The sequence below is a fragment of the Pelodiscus sinensis genome, chromosome 27, assembly GCF_049634645.1.
Source record: "Pelodiscus sinensis isolate JC-2024 chromosome 27, ASM4963464v1, whole genome shotgun sequence".
In the NCBI taxonomy this organism is placed as follows: domain Eukaryota; kingdom Metazoa; phylum Chordata; order Testudines; family Trionychidae; genus Pelodiscus; species Pelodiscus sinensis.
The window spans coordinates 10,713,740-10,735,457 of NC_134737.1; the positions used below are offsets into that span (position 1 = coordinate 10,713,740).

At 48.1% G+C, this 21,718-nt stretch overlaps 1 protein-coding gene across 3 annotated transcripts in view; it reads right to left on the bottom strand.

The window, feature by feature from the left end:
• Nucleotides 1-6: 6 nt before the first annotated feature.
• IP6K3 (inositol hexakisphosphate kinase 3) overlaps nucleotides 7-21,718 on the bottom strand; it is a 51,552-nt gene continuing 29,840 nt past the window's right edge. For all 3 annotated transcript variants that reach the window (XM_025182736.2, XM_025182737.2, XM_025182735.2), the window contains 4 exons: nucleotides 10,634-10,841; nucleotides 8,335-8,513; nucleotides 6,842-7,017; nucleotides 7-2,870 (listed from right to left, as the gene is read on the bottom strand). In XM_025182736.2, the coding sequence (XP_025038521.2) occupies nucleotides 2,394-2,870; nucleotides 6,842-7,017; nucleotides 8,335-8,513; nucleotides 10,634-10,841 (1,040 nt within the window). In that variant the 3' untranslated portion in view covers nucleotides 7-2,393. The remainder of the gene's footprint in view (nucleotides 2,871-6,841; nucleotides 7,018-8,334; nucleotides 8,514-10,633; nucleotides 10,842-21,718) is intronic.

Genomic DNA, 21,718 nt, shown 5'->3' on the forward strand with positions numbered 1-21,718 from the left:
CGCTTCGGGCAACAGAAGGCGGCTGCGCACGCGCCGAAGGAGTTCGAGCCTGACACTGACATGGGCTCTGAGATTCCCCTATGGTTGGGAGCAGCTTGATTCCACAGGGGCAGAGCCTGCTGCATGCTCCCCCCTGCCTGCACAGAGCCAGGGAGGGGACTGAGTAATGTCTCAGCGCCTGCTGCACGCTCCTAGTTGGTTTGCCTTGGAGCATCATTACCCGCAGGGAGAACAGAGGCAGCCAGGCTACTTCGCCCAGTAGCCCTTTGACCAGCCTGGAGAGAGCCCTGCTGGCCAAAACCAGTCCCGGGATTGCTAAAGAGCAGACTCTGCGGAAGCCCAGCATCATCCACGGTCCATGGAGCTAGACCCCAACCTGTCATTTGAGAGAGAGAAGCCAGGCGCGGCCAGATCTTTCATTGGACCTGCTTCTGGTGGAGGAAGGCAAATGCTTCCGAGCAACACAGGGATCTTTCTTTTGCACAGTTTGGAAGCTTGTAGCTTCCCACCCGCCAACAGAAGATGATCCGATAAAAGATATTTACCCCTCGCCCGCTGTGTCTTTCTCCGATCCCGGGGCGAACGTGGCCACATCAGCACTGTGTTTTGAAAGGCAGCTGATGAACCGTGTGGCTTGGCCCCTGCATGTATTAGAGTGCTGCCTTCGCTGCGTTGTACAACGCTTTGTGCAGCTTTCAGAGTGATCTGGCGCCTGCTGTGCTGCACTCATGGCCCTGACAGGCTACCGACTGTGCAGCAACCGAAAAGCTACTGTCAGGCTCGGTTTATGGCCATTTTAAAGCATAAAAAGGCTTATCCAGTTCCCCCTCTCCACTCCCAGCTGAAAAGGTGATGCTGTAAATCAGACTCATGCTTCATGCCTGCTGCCCTGCGCTATGTTACAGCATTAAGAAGAAAAGGATGTGTTGCCTTGTTTGCCTGCCCCTGTTTTAAAACAATCGGCGCTAAACACAACCACGACTCCAGGCTGTACAGGAAGTGAGAAATGAGACATAACAATAGTAATAATGACCTGGTACATTTTATTTACACTTCAGCTCCCCAAATTGGACTTTGGATCTCTCTTCTTGACTTCCAGATATTCTAACAGGTTTCCAGTAGTGTGCAGGAAGGAATTGGTTATATCAGTTGTTCTGTATTCTTATTTGTCCACAAATATTGTAAACATTTGATTAACATTCCCTGTTGTGTCTCTTTCAGACATACACGCACGCACACACGCACACACTCTGAGTTTTACAAAAGAAAACAAATCACGGTTGACCCTAAATTTCAAGTTCCTGACTCAGAGCCCCTTCAAACATCGAGTTATTCCAGACTAACAATATTGGAATAACTATGTGTGGACACTTTTAGTCTGGAATAATTCATTTTGGAAATTGATTAAACTAAACCAGAAAAAGCCCTCTTATTCCAGAATACAAGTATCCACATGTGGAGTTCTTGCAGATCAGCTGTTCTGTTTTGAATTCACATCTTGCCTTATTCTGGAATAACTTTCATGTGCAGACAAGTCTTGTGTCACATTCTCTTCTGAACTAAAAGGCCTTGATGAGAACCCTTTCATGACCATTATCTGACAGACTCAGCACTGTCTGATAGATCTGGCTTCTTTCCATCCTCTCCTTCAGAAAACTTCTGAAGTCTGCCCCCTTATTCATCCAGGGGAGGGTATTAATATTAAGCTCTTGTACGATTCTCTGTGCTTTGTAGCATCCTCACTCATGCCTCGAGACTGTAATTCCTTACAACAAGGACCTTTTAAAGATTTGGCCCTTTGCCTCATATACAGCACCATGTATACTGTGGTACTATACTGAGGACTTGCTACATAATCAGTCTTAAAGTGCCAGGCGTTTAGAGCATGAGGATCTGCAAGTGCCATTTTCTTCTGTTTGTGTTATTGAATGTCCTTGGCCCATCACATCGAGCTTGGGTTGAAAGCAATGCTGCAGTTTAAGACTTGCCAATACCTCATCTATCTCCACTGCACGGTGTTGGCTTATCCTTCTTGGCTTTGCAGGTGATATGGAGGTGAGCCGGCCCTATGTTAAATCTTAAAAATCTTTCAAGTAATGCTTTCCTCTCACTTGCAAAGACAGCAAGGACAGCAGTAAAACAAAGGAAAATAAATCTTTGGCGAGATCACAGATAGGATCAATTCTTTCCAATCCTTTGACTTTTACAGTTTGCTTTGGTAATGGCAAATAGCATCTCCCGCACGTTCCTAGCAAGTTGCCAATGATCTCATTCCAAACAATGCACATGACATTCACAAGCCAGGAGGGATTCCATACGGTTGGCTGAAAGCAGAGACAGTCCCTTCCCGGGATATCTATTGCTGCAAAGTCCATGCTGGGTCATAGCCTGTGTCATTCTCCTTCTCTGGCACTCTCAAGAATTTTCACCAGGTTTTCCAAACCAAAAATATAGCCGTGGTCTGGCCCATCGTAGATGGTGTGATTATACTTTGAACCTTTATAAGTAGTGTGGGCAAAATCGATCATGCGCACGTCGACTTTGGGGTAGCCACTCCCAGGTGGCAGGGTGCGGTTTCTGTTCTGAAAACACCCCTGAGAATGGTTGTTCAAGGTTTCTTTAGTCTCCTGATGTTCCTGTCCATCGTAGATGATGAGAAGCGAGCTGGAGTAGAATCGGTAGGAGCTCTGTTTTTTGATGACCGAAAGCAGAACCTTTAGCTGTGACACAATGGGTTCCAAAAGGTCTGTTCTGAGGTGCTCACCGTTGTGAAGGAACTGGTAGAGGGCTTGTCTGAAGCCATCGGGAGATAGTTTCCTTCCATAATACTTGTCTTTGCAGAGAAAGTGGTCAGTATCTGCTTGGTAAACCTTGAATAAAAAGAACAATAATCCAGATTGTGTGTCTCTCCGATTATTGAAACATCCTGCACATAAGTAGCCCAGCTAGTTTGACAGAAGGAAAAGCATGTAGTTTAAAGTTAATCTAAAATGAAGGGGTACACATTCAAACTGGTACATGAGATACTCCGTTCCTCTTCAGTCTCAGCAACAACAAGGGGGCGGGGGAGGGAAGAGGAAGAGCTGAGAAGAGGAAGCAAGGAGGGCGGCAGGAGCCATCTTAAAAGCCGTTTCTCCCCAGCACCGTCTCCACGGTAGGGGGTCAGGGAGAGCAGGGGAGGCAGAGGTGCCTTGGCACTGCGGCTCTACCTTTTAAATGTAGTAAGAGCTGCCCTGCCATATTTAAAAGGCAGAGCCGCAGCAGGGTTAGCTCTCGGGACTAGGCTTGCCAGATGCTTTCACAAAAAATACCAAACATGGTGGGGAAAAAATTGGCTGAGCAAAAACAAAAACACCCCCCAAAAAACCAAACCAAAACAAAAAAAACAGGGGAACAAAGTTGAGCAAACCCCCCCCCCCCAAAAAAAAAGAGTCACTGCGCCTTTAAATCCCCATGCTCCCCACTCCTCAGGGCTGGCCTTACCATGAGGCGAACTGAGGCAGCTGCCTCAGGTATCAGACTGTGTGGGGGTGTGTCACTAGGACCCAGAGTGTAGAAAACTGTATCTGTGCAGTGAGGGGACATGGGGGCATCATTTGAGCTCCCTGCCTCAGGTGCCAAAATGCTATGGGTTGGCCCTGCCGCTCCCCCTGCCCCCACCAGATGCAGCAGGGGAAAAATGTTCGAAGCGGCTTCTGTCCAAGAAAAACAGAAAATACCAGTCATTTTACGTGTCCGATATTTTCTGGGTTTTTTGTTGTTTTTTTTTACACCGGACAGAGGCCACAAATACCGGACTGTGTGGACCAATACCGGACACCTGGCAACCCGACTCAGGGCTCCGCAAGCAGGAACTACTTATAGTCCCAACTCACGCCATCCCCTAAGAGCTAACTCTGCTGCAGCTCTGCAGTTTAAATGTATTGGAGCTGGCTCGGCTGCCCAGCTCCTACTTAGGGTTGCCAGGTGTCCGGTATTGATCTGGACAGTCTGTTATTTTTGCCTCCTGTCCGGTAAAAATATTCAGAAAATACCGGACACCTGAAATGCCCGGTACTTTCTGATTTTTTCCTGGCCAGGAGGCGACAATCCCAGGCTGTCTGGCTCAATATGGGGGTAGTCTGGCAACCCTAGTTCTTACCGGGGAGCTGCCCGGCCCGGCACAGGGAGGCATGATTTTTAAAGGGGCCACAGTGTTTTAACAACTCTTGGAGTCCTTTTTTTTTTTTGCTCAACAAGCTTTGGTTTCAGGAAAAAATACCGAACATCTGGCAACCCTACTACATTTAAACAGTAGAGCTGCAGCAGTGGTAGCGAGCTAGGGTTGCCAGGTGTCCGGTTTTCTACCAGACAGTCCAGTATTTGCATCATCTGTCCGGTAGAAACATTCAGAAAATACCGGACATGTGCAATGTCCGGGATTTTCTGAATTTCCGGCTGGGTGCCAGACGGAAGCCTGGTGGGGGCGGGGGAGTGACTGGGAGGTGGGGCTGCGATTGGTGCTGGGAGCCCTGTGGTCGCACGCAAAAGCCGGGTGGGGCGGGGCGGGGGCCGGGACTCCCAGCCACTCCCCCCGCCTGGCTTTTGTATGCGACCAGAGGTTCCCAGTGCCAATCACGGCCCTGCCTCCCAGCTGGAAGCCTCTGGTTGCGAGCAGAAGCCGGGTGGAGGTGGAGGAGGGGCTGGGAGTCACTCCCCCCGCCCCGCTTCTGCTCGCAACTAGAGGGAGTGCCTGCCGGGGGCACGGCCCAAAGGACTCCAGCTGCGGCCAGTGGCTGCACCTCGTCCCCCTTCCTCCAGGCCCCCCTCTCCTCCCGTCCAGCCCCACGGCCCCCAACTCTCCCCAGCTCTACTTTCCAGACGCCCCCCCCCCCGGCCAGCCCCGCGGCCCCCGGACACCCCCACCACCACTTCTGCTTCCTGTCCCCCTCCTCCCGTCCCCCCCTCCTCCTCTCATCTAGCCCCGTGGCCCCCGGACCCTCTCCTGCCAGCTCTGTTTCCCCCCCCGCCCACCGCCCATGATCAAGTGTGTCCGGTTTTTTGGCGGGGTCTACCTGGCAACCCTATAGCGAGCGCCTCCCTCATTATCGGCTAATAGAGTAGTGTATGGAAATTCCATCTACTACTCACTTAGCTAATCATCTGCAATTTAACATCCATAGTGAAGACCTGCTAAATCAAACTCAGAGGGCACCCCCATCGGCACCGGTACTCCTGCTCCTCATGAGGAGGAAGGGAAGCCGACGGGAGCATTTGCTCCTGTTGACCCCCCCTAGCTGTGTGGATGGCGTGGAATCTCAATTTAAGATGTGTCGACTCTAGTTACACAATTAATGTAGCTGGCGTTGCATATCTTAATTTGACCTTCCACTGTAATGTAGACCAGGCCTTAGCTTCTTATTACCAATGTGCCTTATTCTCTGAGTTAGACAGACCATCTCTGGGAATAGGGTGGGAGAGCAGAACTCCTTCCTAGACTGTCATTTCCCATTTTGTACGTGTGAAACTAATTGCTGCTTTGGTGCAAATTCCTAGTGTAGATAGACTATCAACCACAATTTGCACTGGTGCAATTTACCCCTGTTTGAAACTGGTATAAGATGAAAATGAGTGTTCCCTCTAAACTTGTGTGGCCACTCAGGAGAAATTCAAATTCCACCCAGGTAATTAGCAGAGCATCTACACCTTGAGTTTCTATTGGTGGTGCACATTTACCCGTGCCTTGGTGCACATAAAATTATTCCATGCATAAATGGAAAAAGTGTACACATAGATGGAAAAGATTAGAGGGAACATTGGTGAAAATTGTGAGCCATAGCAATTTACCTTCCATCTACACTAAGGATTTGCACTAGTGCAGCAAAATCAGTGTCTAAACCCGAGATAAACAATCATTATAGACAAGGCCTTAATAAAGGGACTGTACCCTCCCTTGGCTGGTAATGCAAAGTGCTATAGTTTTATTTTTGCAAAGCACAGAAATAAAGACTGGCAGGAAAATCTAGACAGGAATATCCAAGATCCGGGAGGAGATACAGAATTAGCTTACATCCCATATGTAATTTAATGGGCAATCAGTTCAGCATAACACTGAAGACCGCAGAGGAACCTACTTGACGCTATTTACGGTGCTATATATATGTGTGTTTTAATCATAATAATTATCCTGCTGCAGACACAGCAGAGCAATGCTCTAAATCTTCTCAAAGGCATAAGTGAAACAAATTTATGGTTTCGGTATCTAGCAGGAAGGGGTAACAATTTCAATCATGAAGAGCCATAATATTTAGGTGTCTGGTATTGGCACTGACTAGACAGCTCCTAGAAATGAATGAGCATGGAAGGTTTATGTTCTTTCTTCCAGGTTCCAGTCCTAACACTGAACAATATGGGTGGAGAATCAGGATAACATACGTGTCTAGGGCCAGATTCTTAGGTGGTATAAAATGAGGTAGCTCAGTTGAGGTGAACAACGAGCTACAGCAGTTCATACTAGCTGAGAATTTGGCCCTTAGGCCATGTCTTCACTAAGCAGGAGATCAACACTGCCACGATTGATCTTATGGAGTTTGATTTAGCGGGTCTAGTTAAGACCTGCTGAATCGAACTCAGTGGGTGCCCAGTCGGCAGCCAGTATTCTTGCTCCTTTGAGGTGTAAGAGAAGCTGACAGGAGTGTTTGCTTCCATCAGCCTCCCACTGTGGGGACAAAGATTAACATAACTGTGTATCTTGATTCAACTTTCTCCTTTTGTGTAGAACTGGCCTTGGAGTTTACTAAGTGGTAACTCCTTGTGCTTGTTTTGATGAACAGAAATACTGAAGGGGTCAGGCGGTTCCTACCTGCATTCCACAGATGCGAACTCCAAGAGATGCAGACGTGCTCTGTTCACACTTCTTGATGTGGCGTGCTTTCTTCTCTTCCGATGCATCATCTCCATGCTGCCTGGTTCCCATCTTTAAGTCCAGAATGCAGGGATATTGATACTTTGACACCACATTTTCAAGCAACAGAAACTCTGGACACATGAGTTTAGGAAGGTTTGTTAGTCTCAAGGCAGGGTTGAAATAGGTATTAAATCAGGGGTGACTCTGTGCATCTGAAGTTCTTGAGGCTTTGCAGTTCCCCTTTTTCAGCACCCATTGTGGCTACTGGTCCCTTGTTACCAGTTTCACCCAACTTACTCTAAGTGCAATATCCCCAGTTAAATTACCAATGGCTCTGTTCTCTGGTGGGGAAGCAACCCAGGGCTGCCAATCCAACATAACACTAAATGCACTCAAGTTTGTTAGTAGCAGGATTAATCCCATCACCTGTGATCAAATGACGTGTCTGACAAAGGAGTACAGCTGTCACGTTTTGATTCCTACAAAAGTCTGGTCACTTCAAGGATGGGCGGGGAAAAGGCACCACTAGAGCTGCTGAGAGGGACAGGACTTGAGCCCATCACTCCTGTGCTCCCCAGGCAAATGCCCAATCCCCCAGGCCACTCCAGAATCCAACCCACCTCCCTAGCATACTGTATACTGCCTTACTAATGCAGGAGCCAGCTCCATCTCTAGGGCAACGGGTGCTGGCCCCCACCAGCTGCCTGTGTGGGCAGAAGTGGGGATGCGACTTGAACCAACCCCCCTTCATTCCCCAGGCAAATGCCCTATCCACTAGGCAACTCCGTGTTGATTCCTTTATGTTCTGAGTCCTACATTACAGTGGTTTTAAATTGCTGTGTAGGGCTCCTTTGGTTTTGGATGGGCACCCTTTGAGGAAGAGTGTCTTTTAAACAAAGTTAAGTACAGGCAGTCCCCGGGTTACGTACAAGATAGGGACTGTAGGTTTGTTCTTAAGTTGAATTTGTATGTAAGTCGGAACTGGTACATATTGTAGGGGAAACTCTAGCCAAACATTTCTCCAGAGCTCAGTTTTATTCTCCCACACCTCACTTCCCTCAGTCCTGCAGACCAGGGAGACGCGGAGCGGCTTTTCTCGTGGCGGAGGACGCGGGTGGCGGGACCGCGGCGCATCTCGGCGGTCTGCTGGGGGGGGGGGGGCGCAGCTAGTGCGGGGTTGCCTCACCCCGTTTGTAAGTAGGGATCCGATGTAAGTCGGATCCATGTAACCCGGGGACTGCCTGTACATTATGTTGATGCCCAAAGGGGTTGGGGCCTGGTATAACCTAATGTTTCATTGACTATGATTGTTATCCATTATTAACAGCCAATATAAATACAACAAATTCTCCATCAGAAGGCTGGTTGCTGTGCCCTCTCGGTATCACCGCAATGCAATAAGCAAAGTGCCAAAAGAACGGCTGGGAGAGGGGAGTGGGGAAGGATACGATGTAGTTTGTTCTCGTTAAGTTTGGAGGACATGCGGTTCAGGTGCAGCTGGTGGCAGTGTAATCCCCACGGGTTATAGCTCTTTCCTTCTGGCTGGTTCCCATTTGTATCTTCCATGAATGACGAGACGTCCGCGTGGTACTGAAATTCCGACTTCAAGAGAGCCTTCCCTGGGCAGCTGGATAAAACACACCAAAGCAACAAATCTGGTTTGTAAGCTCCAGAAAAGAAACTGGGTCCCCCTGCCTCCTTTTTTGTACAGTATGAAACCCAAGAAGGGAACTTTTCAGGGGCTCTCAAAGAAATAAGTATTCCTCCTGGCCAACCTGCAGGGCTCTTTTGTTACCAACTCAAAGTCATTTTCAGGAAGCTGGCTGCTGCTTGGTGCCAACGTTTTTTCCTTGACATGTTGGAGTGAGTTTGAATTCTGGGAAAATGCCCAGATTCATGGCACTGAAGATCTCCATTTACCTTTCTAACCTGGGCAGCACAGGCAAACTGCCCACCAATTAGGGATGCTGAGGTTAACTGTTTAACCTCCCTACTACCAATGTGCCTTATTCTCTGAGGATATGTCTACACTTGCATCCTCTTTCAAGAGAGGCATGCAAATGTAGACATTCGAGATTGCAAACGAAGCTGGGATTTAAACATCCTGTGCTTCATTTGCATATTTGCATTATGGCGCTATTTCGAAATAACAGATGCTAAGACGCAGTTATTTTGAAAGAAAAACCTTCTCTAAAAATAACCCTTATTCCTCATACAATGAGGTTTACCAGTTATTTCGGGAGAAGGGTTTTCTCTCAAAATAACCGCATCTTAACAGCATCTGTTATTTCGAAATAGCGCCATAACGCACATATGCAAATGAAGCGTGGGATATTGAAATCCCGGCTTCGTTTGCAATTTCGAATCTCTTCATTTGCATCCCTCTCTCGAAAGATGCTGCAAGTGTAGACAGACCCTGAGTTAGAGGGACCACCTCTGGGGGGAGGAGGGAGAGCAGATTCCTGAAGCCTGGATGTTCAGCTCTTGGCCTCAGCCATCTTAGGGACATGATTCCTCTCTTGTCCAGGTCCGTAGTGAAACTCCCACTGACGTTTAATGGGAGCTGGACCGTACCCCCAACCAAGAGCGGGGTCTGTCCTGAACCACTGAGAGTGAATGATCCTGCGTCTCATGGAAAACGTTTGAGAATTTAAAAGTTCAAGACGGGCTTCGTCTGCAGTCCTAGCAGAGCAACTGTTCAGGGCTCCGCTGAGTGCTGTAGACACAAGCCGGCATTGGGCCTGGCCCAGAACTGCCCCGTGCAAGGACACTCTCCGGAGGCATTCTTAAGAGTGCAAAGGCTGCGCACGTATCCTGCACAGCCTTTTACAGGATGCAGCTCTCCCTATCCTCGGGCAGCTCTTGTTGCTGTTGAGCTTCTCTGGGCAGTGATGGGGATCAGAGGAGTGGGGGGGTGGAGAGGGAGGCACAGCCCTGGCCTCACTTCCTGCCTGCTGCTTTTGGAGCACCCTGCAACCTGGCAGAGGAGATGAAAAGCATCCCCTGCACTCTCCAGCATTCAGGGGTTACAATTCTTCCTGAGGGCAAGTGGAGAGCAAAAAGGCACCAATCCTGGTCACAGTCCCCTAGGTGTCAATCTGGAGTGACTCCGCTCCAGATGAGCACCCGTGTAAACAAAATCAGAATCTGGCCCATTGTTTTGGAGGACTGTGGGCATGTCTACACTACAGGGGAAAGTCGACTTAGAGATATGCAACTCCAGCCACGTTCATTACATAGCTGGAGTCAACATACCGTGAATCACTGTCTGTACAACAGAGGGGTCAACAGGAGCAAACACTCCCAACAGCTTCCCTTTACTCCTTGTGAGGAGCAGGAATACCGGTGTTGGCAGGGATGCCCTCTCAGTGCGAATTAGCATGTCTTCACTAGACCTGCTAAACTGCACCTCGGAAGATCGACTGCACCAGTGTCGATCTTCCGTGGAGTGTAGACGTGGCCTGAGAGGAGAAAAGGCCACTGAAGGCAATGGCTGGAGTCGGATCTAATTTACACTGCAGTAAATCAGGTGAAGCCAATGGCGTGACACTGCTGCAAAACCAGAGGGAGATCCAACGCCAACCCATTATGTGTTTGGAATATCCCAATGCCAAACGCAAGCCCTACGTCCCCTGGGCTTCATGCTACAAGGCACAGACTATACATAGAGTCCGTCTATATTCAGCTCGGATTGCAAGGGGAGCTGCTGCCCCTCGACTCATGCAGCCGCTTGCACCGGGCACTCACCTCTCCTTGAGGGTCTTTGTGAGCTGAGCGTGACTCCATTTGACCAACAAGTGCTCGCCACCGGTGGAGGACGTCCGCTTGATCTCCTGCCATAGCATCACCGAAGGCTCCTTATCCAGGGAACCACAGTTGTCGGTCGGTGGGCCGGGACTGGCGATCAGGCCTAGGTTGCCCAGACTGTCCTTTCTCAGGCACACCGAGATAATCCCTACACATTAACGACAGGCAGGAAGACCACGTCAATGTGGCAACAATTTCCCTCCCAGGCAATCTGCAGAGAGCCATTACAGACCAGTCATGGCTGGCACTATGAGCCAATAGCCAGGTGCCATCCCCCACTGTTCAAGGTGCTTGAACGATGGTACCTTGCAGGGCACTTATCGGCAGCTTGCTTAGTGCTCTAGCAACTGCTGAAATCAGATCCTCCACCTTGTAGGCACAAGCAGTCCCCAAGCCTCTGAAAAAGAGCGGCAGGTATTTTGGATGTTCCCTTCTCCTGCCTATGTACTCCCACCCCACCCCCACCTTCCTGCCTCTCGGGGAAGCTGTCCCGTACATCATGTTCTTGCATTCTCCTCTCCACGCCGTCACGGACACTGATTCTTTCCAAGCTATGCAACAGCTGAACCGGGTCCGACAAAGGAGACTAGAGGGCTTGGCTCACCGACAAGGAACCAATCGGATCTCACTCTTGCGCTGTTTTCCAGCAGCAGGTAACACACTGAGGGTGGGAAGGAAGGGGGAATCCCCGCAACCAATGTTAAGTGTGCACACGAGACGTCTGTAATCAGTAAGAGCCTTAGAAGAGCTTCAGGCAACTTGCTGTATTGGCGAGGAGTTTCAGCAAAGGCAGGGGTAAGGGAGGGACTATGTGCAGTGATTCCATGGCCACATGGGACTTCCTGGACAGAGCTAAGGAATTTTGGCACCAAAATAATAGGTCTTCCGCACTAAGCCAGATGCAATGCTGGTCCCAGTGTAATGCCAACAGGTGGAACCGCACCTGGGACCCTTGGAAATTAGTGCAGAAGCCTCTGCAGCTTGAGCTAAAAGCCAGTTGACTGTCTGCTAAGGCTGTAGAGCACACCCATTCTTTCCCTAAGTGGTCTCAGTGCCTCTACATGGGACTGTGAACCACACCTGGTAGGCATGTGGGTTACACCAACATTAGGTATTGTGGTCTCCCAGACAGTCGCATCTGATCAGGTCTAACATCCTGTGCAGAAGAGGCAGACAGAGCTCTGGGTTGGGAGGCTGCAGGTCCAATCCCAGCTCTGCCCTGACTCAATGTCAACAGTAACCTTTCATTTTGGATACCTCATGGTGGGGGAAGCCCAATCTGAGACCCCTAGGGATTGATTTTCAGCCACGGTGAGTCCCTCGCCTGCTGCTGACGCCTCCCTGTGCCTCAGCTTCCCCATATAGCAAGGAAGATCCCTCTTCTAAGGCACAGTGAGCTCTGCCAATGGAAAGTCCTGCACAAACACCCTGCAGGATGGCTGCATATCTACCCACAAACACATTGGCTACGTCTACACTGGCATTATTTTCCGAAAATGCTTTTAACGGAAAAGTTTTCTATTAAAAGCATTTTCGGAAAAGCGCGTCTAGATTGGCAGGACGCTTTTCCGCAAAAGCACTTTTTGTGGAAAAGCGTCCATGGCCAATCTAGACGCGGTTTTCTGCAAAAAAGCCCCGATCACCATTTTCGCCATCGGGGCTTTTTTGCGGAAAACAGTACTGTGCTGTCTACACTGGCCCTTTTGCGCAAAAGTCTTTAGGAAGAAGACTTTTGCCTAAACGGGAGCAGCATAGTATTTCCGCAAGAACACTTCCCCATTCCTCCGAGCCAAATTCATCTTGGATGTAGCTCCTCTGAAGTCTATCTTCAGATTTTTTATAAGTGGCCAATGACATTGTTGATGACTGCAGGGAAAAAACCTCCTACCATTGGAAAATACAGAGGAGTACTGGCTACTTAGAGAGCCAGTCTTGAATAGTTGATCAGATGATTTTAGAAACGAGAGCAAGTGTAACAGTGTCTTAGCCACGTGACCTATTTTAAACAACGAGAAGTCCCGTGGCACCTTGTCGACGAACAGATTTATTGGAGCATAAGCTTTCGTGGGCAAAGACCCACTTTGTCAGATGCATCTGACATGCATCTGACGAATAGGGTTGCCAGATGGTTTCAGCACACTTGACATGATATCACAATCTACATTACATCTTATTTAGAAAATACCGGACATTTCTATTTTCTCAATTTGTTTCCTGAACAGAAAGCTCAAATACTGGACTGTCGGGTTCAAAATCGGACACCTGGCAACCTCACTGACGAAGTGGGTCTTTGCCCATGAAAACTTATGCTCCAATAAATCTGTTAATCTATAAAGTGCCACAGGACTTCTTGTTGCTTATGCATATTCAGATTAACACAGCTACCCCTCTGATACTTACGACCTATTTTATCATACTTTGCACTGTAACAGATGAACTGCTGGAGGAAAACGATAGTCTGGTGACTCAGAGCATTCACATTCCAAAAGAGGGGTATTTTTGTAGGCAGCAGCACAACATCTATTAGTGGCCTGGAGTTAGCCAACAATGCCTCAGCTAGAGGACACTGTTCAAGTTGCAAACCAAGGAAAATAAGTGAGCCAGATTTCCAAGAGCACATGTGCCTGTCTGCACATATGATCTACAATAAATACCAGCCTGTCCTTCCTATGCACTGTGTTGTTTTTCCCCTAGGCTTTGGTCTACACTAGGGCTTTATAAACCTGGTCTGGCACCTTCAAACCTTATCTGGTTTGTGGTCTTTGGGGGTCTGCTGTGGTCACTGGGCCCACTTCATTGAGTACACACACAAGCAACCTTCTGGTTATCATCATCAACAGAGCTAGAGACCTGTGAGGACACCGCGGCAGTAAATCCACCTAACTACACCCGTTATTTTGACATAACGGGCCGCTTATTTCGAAATCTGTACCCCTGCTTTCCTCGAGGAATAACGCTAATTCAGAAATAGTTATTTTGAAATAGCGATCGTGTGAACGTTCCAGTGCTGCTAATTCAAAATAATTACTCCCCAGAGTAATTTGAACTAATCGCTCCCCAGTGCTTCCTGGGTCTCTAAGTTGAGGCAAAGTGTCCACAGTAACAGAGCTCTGCTTGGACTAATTTTGAGGCTTCTTCGTAGTATGGACACGCCAGTTTGACTTTGTAAAATCGGAAGTCGAATTTAGTTATTTCAAAATAGTTTCCTAGTGGAGACATGGCCTAGCAGGAGTTAAAGACCACAAGGAATGGAAGACTGTCTCTGCAACCACTCTGTACTTCCACTGGGAGGCACAGGAGAGAAACTATATTGGATAAATACCTCTTCCTTGCTTGATTTATGAGGCCGGACAGTGACATCTATTGGTGAAAGCTTGGAATGCTAACCATTAGGTATCATCCTTAAATATTCACCTCCCACCCACCTCCAGTATTTTAACTATGCAGCTTCCATTGACTTTAATAGGCTTCACATGGTTGCAATACCACACAATGTTTTATATATTTACCCTTCTCCTAGCAAAGTTTAGCAACAATGTCTCTTGCCTTAGCTCTTCAAATGACAGATGACTCACGGGTCGGGCTGGTATACGAAGTAGTGATGACCTTTCAGGGAAAGGTTGATTGGAGTGGTCCCTTTGCTAGGATGGGCTGCACTGATCTGATAGTGAGGACTTCTCTGTCGATCACTCCCATGTTGTGAACTTCCTCACAGCAGTGCCAGCCCAGAGTCCAGCAATGCAGGCATTTTCAGAGCACGGACCAGTCAGTATTTGACAGGAGACCAGCCATGACAATTCCACCTCCCACAGTGGTAATCACAATCCAACTCTAGATCTGGTTTTCCTATCCAGGAATTACTATATGCAAACTTCCCCACTGCATTAGTCTTTGGAAGGAGATGTATGTTTGCAGCTTAGAAACTGAAATTCTCTTTTCTGAAGGAAACAGGATGAAAACAGTTATGGAGGCCCCCTTATTTATTTATCTGGAGTATTGTGTCCAGTTCTGGGGCCCCCACTACAAAAAGGATGTGGATACATTGGAGAGGGTCCAGCGGAGGGCAACCAAAATGATTAGGGGGCTGGAGCATATGACCTATGAGGAGAGACTGAGGGATTTGGGTCTGTTTACTCTGCAGAAGAGAAGACTGAGGGGGCATTTGATAGCAGCCTTCAACTTCCTGATGGGAGGTTCCAAAGAGGATGGAGAGAGGCTGTTCTCAGTACAGATGGCAGAACAAGGAACAATGGTCTCAAGTTGTGGCGGGAGAGGTCAAGGTTGGATATTAGGAAAAACTATTTCACTAGGAGAGTGGGGAAGCACTGGAATGGGTTATCTAGGGAAGTAGTGGAGTCTCCATCCCTAGAGACAAAGCCCTGGCTGGGTTGATTTAATTGGGATTGGTCCTACCTTGGGCCAGGGGCTGGACTTGATGACCTTCTAAGGTCTCTTCCAGCTCTATGGTTCTATGATTCTATTTCTATTTGGAGAGAGATTACGGTTGGAAAATGACTAAGAATGGCAGCTTATTACTCTAGTGAATTGCCTCCTCCCACACCTGTCTTCAGAGCCATATCCACTGACTAAAATAAGCATTCAAGGCCCGAATTATGGAGCTGCTGGGCACCCACTTAAGATGCGTTGTGGGTGCTCAGTATTTCAGAAAATCTGCACCCCTCTACGCTAGCACTGTAGTACAAGTGCGGTTTAAAGAGAGGGATCTAGCTTCTATTCGAACTTGTGCATCCCCCAGAATTATCAACAAAATCCAGTTACAAAATCTGTTTTGGATGGAAATACGCAAGAACCAGTAAAACTTCTAGCATGACTCTCAGATTCCCAGTTTGAGTTTGCAGAGCCAGCAGATAATAAAACAATCTTAGCTTAGCTGAGTATATGCACTCATGGTGAGAAACATAAGACTCCCCAAGGTCAACTCTTGAGGCCGCTTTCAGAGTGTACTTCTCATCAAATATGCTGTCACTAGATCTCAAATGCTGTGTACAACATTCAAGGCTGCCCCGATTACACATTGTCAGACAGTGTGGATCAGCATAGTAATCCCACTGAACCATGATGATCTTGCCTCATCCCTAGGGTTACCTGGGGAGGGGGTGGAATCTCCATCCTTGGAGGTTTTTAAGTCCTAGCTGGGTTGATTTAGTTGGGGTTGGTCCTGCTTTGGGCAGGGGGCTGGACTTGATGACCTCCTGAGGTCTCTTCCAGCCCTAGGATTCTATGATCCATATTATACAGCATGACACCGATTGGTCTTTAGTATTTTATATGTATGAAGATTAATGGGGATTTTTGAAAGGTCCAAGGGGCAGTGAGGTATTACAATTTCAGTGGAATATGGACACATTTGAAAATTGCAGCTTTAATAAATATATTTTATTTCATGCTATATCGCACTATTGGACTGGACTAATTTTGCCTATATCGCTTAAATGACTTAACCCTCACAAAACAAATATGAAATACAAGGTTTAAGGGTGTTGGCTGCTCCTGTACGTCTCTTTTATTACAACTGTGGGTGCACTGTCTGAAAGCAAAGCTTTATTGCATTTAAGCACTTTCCTTTTCCCATCTTTTCAGTCCCATCAAAAATTCGGCCCTGCCCTAGGATATAAAGCAAGCTAGCCAGACAGAGATTATTTACAGAAGCTATCTGCATGCTGGAAGCTTGCTACCTCTTCTCTCGTGTATTTATTTTCAAATGTAAAAGTCTGATGATTTCCTGCCACGTGCAGTATGAATCTGAACAGAAGTGGGCCTGAAAAATAAATCCATAATTCCACAGCCAGCTCCGAATTAGACAGACAGCATTTGAGAGACAGGGGAGGGAGAAAGCTTGTCTCAAGGTCATCTAATCAGCCCAAAATGGGTAAGTAAGCTGCCAAGTCTGTGCAGATGCGCAACACTAATGCGCTGTTGGATTTAAGTGACGACAGTCAAACAATACAGCGCACAATGTCATTATTACATAATGGTCCTTAGGCCCCGAGAGGGGATAACAACTGATTCAGGGGACATCTTTATGCTTAAATCAGTGAGAGAACTCAAGAACATTACCCCTGACATTTACCCTTCCTTTCCTAAAACGGTTCGCCTCTTTCTAATTTGCACGGTCTTGTCTCTCCTAATGCGAGCTCATTCAGTGGGAAGAGACAAAGGCTAGATGTGCTAGCACAATAGATCTTAGACAGATCACAGCTTCATTGCTGATTTTCTGGCAAAAACTTATTGAGGCTTTAAAGGCAAAAAGAAAAAAACAGCAACACAACACAACACGGCTGTCTCCCAAGTGGCAGGCGTTTGATGCCTTAACTACTCCAGACTACACTGCACAGTTCCTAGCCAAACCGTGGGTCAGAAAAATGCTCAGCATGCAGGTGCTTTTCCCTGGAGCAGCAGCATCTGTTCTCCCTGACTTTCAGTGAACCGGGGCGATGGAAGTGGGAGAGGGTGACCTGCAGCTGCAATTTGGCTGGCATGGGGAGCGACGGCGGGAGTTAACTGTCCCCTTTAAAAAAGGATCAGGATGCGACAAAGGATGACTCCGTGGGTGATAGAAATGTAGCAGTGTTAGTCTGGTGTAGCTGAAACAAAATACAGGACTATGTAGCACTTTAAAGACTAACAAGATGGTATATTAGATGATGAGCTTTCGTGGGCCAGACCCACTTCCTCAGATCAAGGATCTGGCCCACGAAAGCTCATCATCTAATAAACCATCTTGTTAGTCTTTAAAGTGCTACATAGTCCTGTATTTTGTTCCGTGGGTGAGGCACTGAACTGGTGGTCAGAAAATCTCCATTCAATTCCCATTTTGCAAACCTGGACAAGTCCCAAAGGCCCACTGAAGGCAATGGGAGCCTTTCAACAGCCCAGCTCCTTAATCCCTCAGTGCAGCCGCTCCAGATCTATCAAATGCCGACAATATGACCTTCTCATTCTGACTTGTAGGTTTACACCCACTCTAAGGGTCAGATTTTTGGAACTAGTTCAGCGTCCTATTCCCATTGAAATTAATGGACTCTAGGCATCTAAATACCTTTAAAGATCTGGGCCAAACCTCTTTGGGGCAGACTTTGTCATTGTTCTATATCAACACAGCACCTAGCACAGAGGGGCCCCAAACTCAGCTAGCTACTGACATGCAAGTCACCCAGAGCATTTGGATGGGTGCCTTTAAAAGTAGTTTTGGATGATCTGAAATAAATCGATTTACCATCGGAAAGATGCAGATGAACAAAAGGTCACTTACTCACTAGTTTGTTTTAAAAAAAATGCCTGTAGGACTGTTTTAAAGAAGCATTTTCAAATCATGTCATGTTCTGGGATTTAAAAAAAAATTATTCCCGATTACACTTGAATCTCTTTAATCTAGCGAACTTTCTGCAGTTATCTGAAGAAATAGGTTGTGCCCATGAAAGCTAGTGATCCCATCTACATGTTTCGTTAGCTTCTAAGGTGCTACAAGACGATTTGTTGGTTTTTTGGGAGGACACAAGGTTTGCCAGATTAAAATGTTGCTGGGCCAGGCAAAGAATGAGGGGGATGGAGACAGGGTGCTTACTTAGTGCTCTGGGTCCCCCACCACTCCCACGCACCACCCCCTGCTGGTATGGGAGTGTCGGGGAAAAGCCTCAGGCAGTGCACATCGCTGTGCTGCGGTTCCCCAAACTGGGAGGTGGGGAACCAGCAACGCCCAGAGCCACATCCACTCAACCTGCCAGGTTCCGTACTACGGGTGCTCCCAAATTAGGGAGACCTGGAGTACAGAGGTTATTGTGTATTAACAATGCCTCCCATAACTTTGTCTCATATTTTTAAACACTCATTCCAGTCATTTTATTCTTAGTGCTAGAACACTGGCCTGGGAGACTCAGGAGACCTGGTTCTATTCCAGGCGCTGTCGCTGAGCATGAGCAAGTTACAGTGCCGCTCTGTGCCTCAGTTTCCCCACATGTAAAATAGGGATAAATAAACTGAACTCCTTTGCAACGCGGTTTGAGACCTCTAAGTGAGAAGTGTTATAAGAGCTGGGTGTTATGATTTCACAGCAATTGGACAGGGAAATTAGGCTGGGTCAGTTTCTGGTCAAATTAGACCCCAGTCCTGCAACTGTGCAAAAGGGTAGGTCCCTTCTTCCACCGAGGGCACCTGAGACTTACCTGGGGCTCTGCATAGATGCAGAGGTTGGTCCATGCAGGTACAGTTGCAGGATCAAACCCTAAGTTACCACACATGCCTGCAATTCGGCAAGGTCTGGGTTGTAAACACGGCAGGGAAATATGTTCTCTCCAACCCCCGCGTTCCAAAGTCATGGGTCCAGCCCTCCCCCCGCCAAATCAGAAGACTGGTTTAGAGACCACACATTTAAAATGCAAAGACTATCAGTTTGGGGGTCTGGTTATTTGCCTTCCAGATTTTGAGCCTTTAGCGTGTACGTAGGACCAGGGGCGGCAGGATTGCAGAAATTTTGGTTGTGTCTAGACTGCCCTTAGCCCATATCTCTGCCCCCAAATTCTGCCCCTCCTCCCCACCCAAGGCTCTGGGAGGGAGTTTGAGTGGGGGAAGGGTGGCAGGTGGGGCCAGGGGAGAGACCCCGCCACAAACTTTGCTGGAGCAGGGCCCCCGGGCTAGGAATATTCCTGGTGCCCGGGCACCATGGGCCCATATAACTCATTGCCTATGCTCAGGACACATTTTCAAGCTTTTATCTGCCATTATAACAGACACAAATGTATTCTTTTCAAAAATGAAAGTTTTTGAAATCACAGGTTCACGGGTGTTAGGGCTTTCAGGAAAAACCCGCACTAAATGTAATGAGGGCACAACCGACAGCACAGTGAGAGCTGGCATCTCTGGAAAAAATTGGGGCGGAAAAAGTGATTTAAAAAAAATCATGCACTGCTGGGTTAAAGTGAGGTTTTACAGAACACTAGCTGGAGTTACCCGGCGTTGCTCGGGAAAGTTGATATAACTGAGGTGAGGAGCCTGAGGGGAGGGAGGGGGAAAGGAGCCAGGTGCGCCAGCCGCCGGTGCCCAAGCCCACTCTCCACTGGCCTTAGTGACTGTCTGTCCCTACCACTGCCCCAGGAAAGCTGCTTCTCCTCGCACTGCCAAGCTCTGCGCAGCCCTGGGGAGAAGCATCAGTCTCTCGTCTCTTCCCTCCCACAGTCCCTTAAAACCTTCTCCTGGAGGAAAGGTTAACCCATGCAAAGTTTGGTTGCGGTAGCTCTTATAGTGTCCAAGTTATTAAAGCACAAACATACAAACAGTCTCCTTTATATATTATAGATTTGGGATGATGCTGAATTTAGCGTGTCCTTTGCAATGGCCAAGGATTGAGAGTCGACTCAAATCAGGGCAGAAGGCGGGTCAGGACGGAGTGTTGAAATGGCACGGCCAGGGTATTATGGCAGTTGCTGTGCACAGAAAAGAGTTTGTGGCTTATTTGGAAGGCAGAGGGATAACTTCTGACCTCAGAAAGATGTGCCATTGGTACATCCAGTGACTGGTTTGTTAGAAAAGAGCTGGTATGTACTACGTGTCTGTTTATCTAGAGCAGTGTTTCCCAATCTTATTTGAACCCCTAGAGTTGCCTTTAAAAAAAAAAAAAAAAAAAAAAAGGGCCCCTGCCGCGTTTTGTTGAGGAAAAAAAAGCCCTCGCCGTGGCTCTGTCTCTAACAGGGGGCCGGGGAGTGCAGGCTCTTTGCGGAACCCTTGCTTTCACTTCACAGATCCCCAGGGTTCCCCAGAGCACCAATTGGGAAACACTGATCTAGAGCATTGAGCCTGGTCTGGGTGAAGAGGCGGGCAAAGTTTAGTCCAGCCCTGCTTTAATTTCTCGATATGTGAATGTCAAACCTCAGTTGTAGGTCATTGACATCCATCCAACAATAGCTGGAGATAAGGGCCCAGTCCTCAGCTATTCTGATTTCTACCAGCCAAGGATCTGGCTTAAGGTCTGCACAATCAGGGGTCTATGAAGACTAAAGCATCCCTAACAAGGAGGTGTTAAAGTCTTTGGATTCTGACTCTAGAGGTCTGGGTTTGATTGCTGTGCGACTTCGGCCCAATCACTTAGTTTCTCTGTCTCTCCGTTCCAGATGTGTGACAGGGAGATGAGACACTCTCCTCTCCCTTGCAGGCTAAGGGCGAGATCCGTTATCGAGTGGAAGTCGCTCAGCAAGAGTGGCGACAAGGGATTATAGCAGGAAGGGGGTAAACCCTGTAGAAGTTTTGCAACTCTCACTATTATACTTTGGTTTGACAAAGCTACTTTAAACATGGGGGTTTTTTTCCAAGGATAATCTGATTTATTTTTTAATAATTAGCTTTTTCTAGCTAATGGAAATACTGAGTCTGATTTTCAGAGATGCCGGAAACCCAGTCTCCATTGACTTCAACTGGTATGAGCTGAAACTCTCTACATCAGGACTCTACGGTCTGGCAACTTCCGTGGTCTGGCCCAGATGTTGCAGGACCGTGGAGGGCCAGCAGCAGGGAGCACTGTGGGGCCACCCAGCGCGCAACAGTGGAGCTGCCCTGTGGGGCTGGGAGACCTGCCGTGTGGCTGCGTGGTGGGACTGGAAGCCGCAGCAGCACTGGCTGTCCAGTGGGGTCAGGAGCCTCAATGCATGGCTGCCAGGTGGCACCAGGAGCCATGGTGGCAGGGGCTGCCCAGCAGACTTGACAGGGCAGCAGGGTGGAGCTGGCTGGGAGGCTAGCAGGCTGGGCCAGGACTGGGGAGGCTGGTGGCTGAGGAGCCAGAAATGACCTCCCTTGAACAGACAAAATCCCTCATCTGGACTGGTCAGGTCCAGATGGTGCCGGACCAGGGAGGTCCAACCTGTACTACAATTACTTGCCATCCCTGAAGATCAGGCACCAGGGAATACTCACTTGTTATACAGCCAGCTGTAGGCAAGCCTCTTTTCTCTCCATCCCAAGTAGAGGGGCGGATTGGACCAGGAGAGGCCACGGCCTGAACGCACGCTGCTCTAGCAA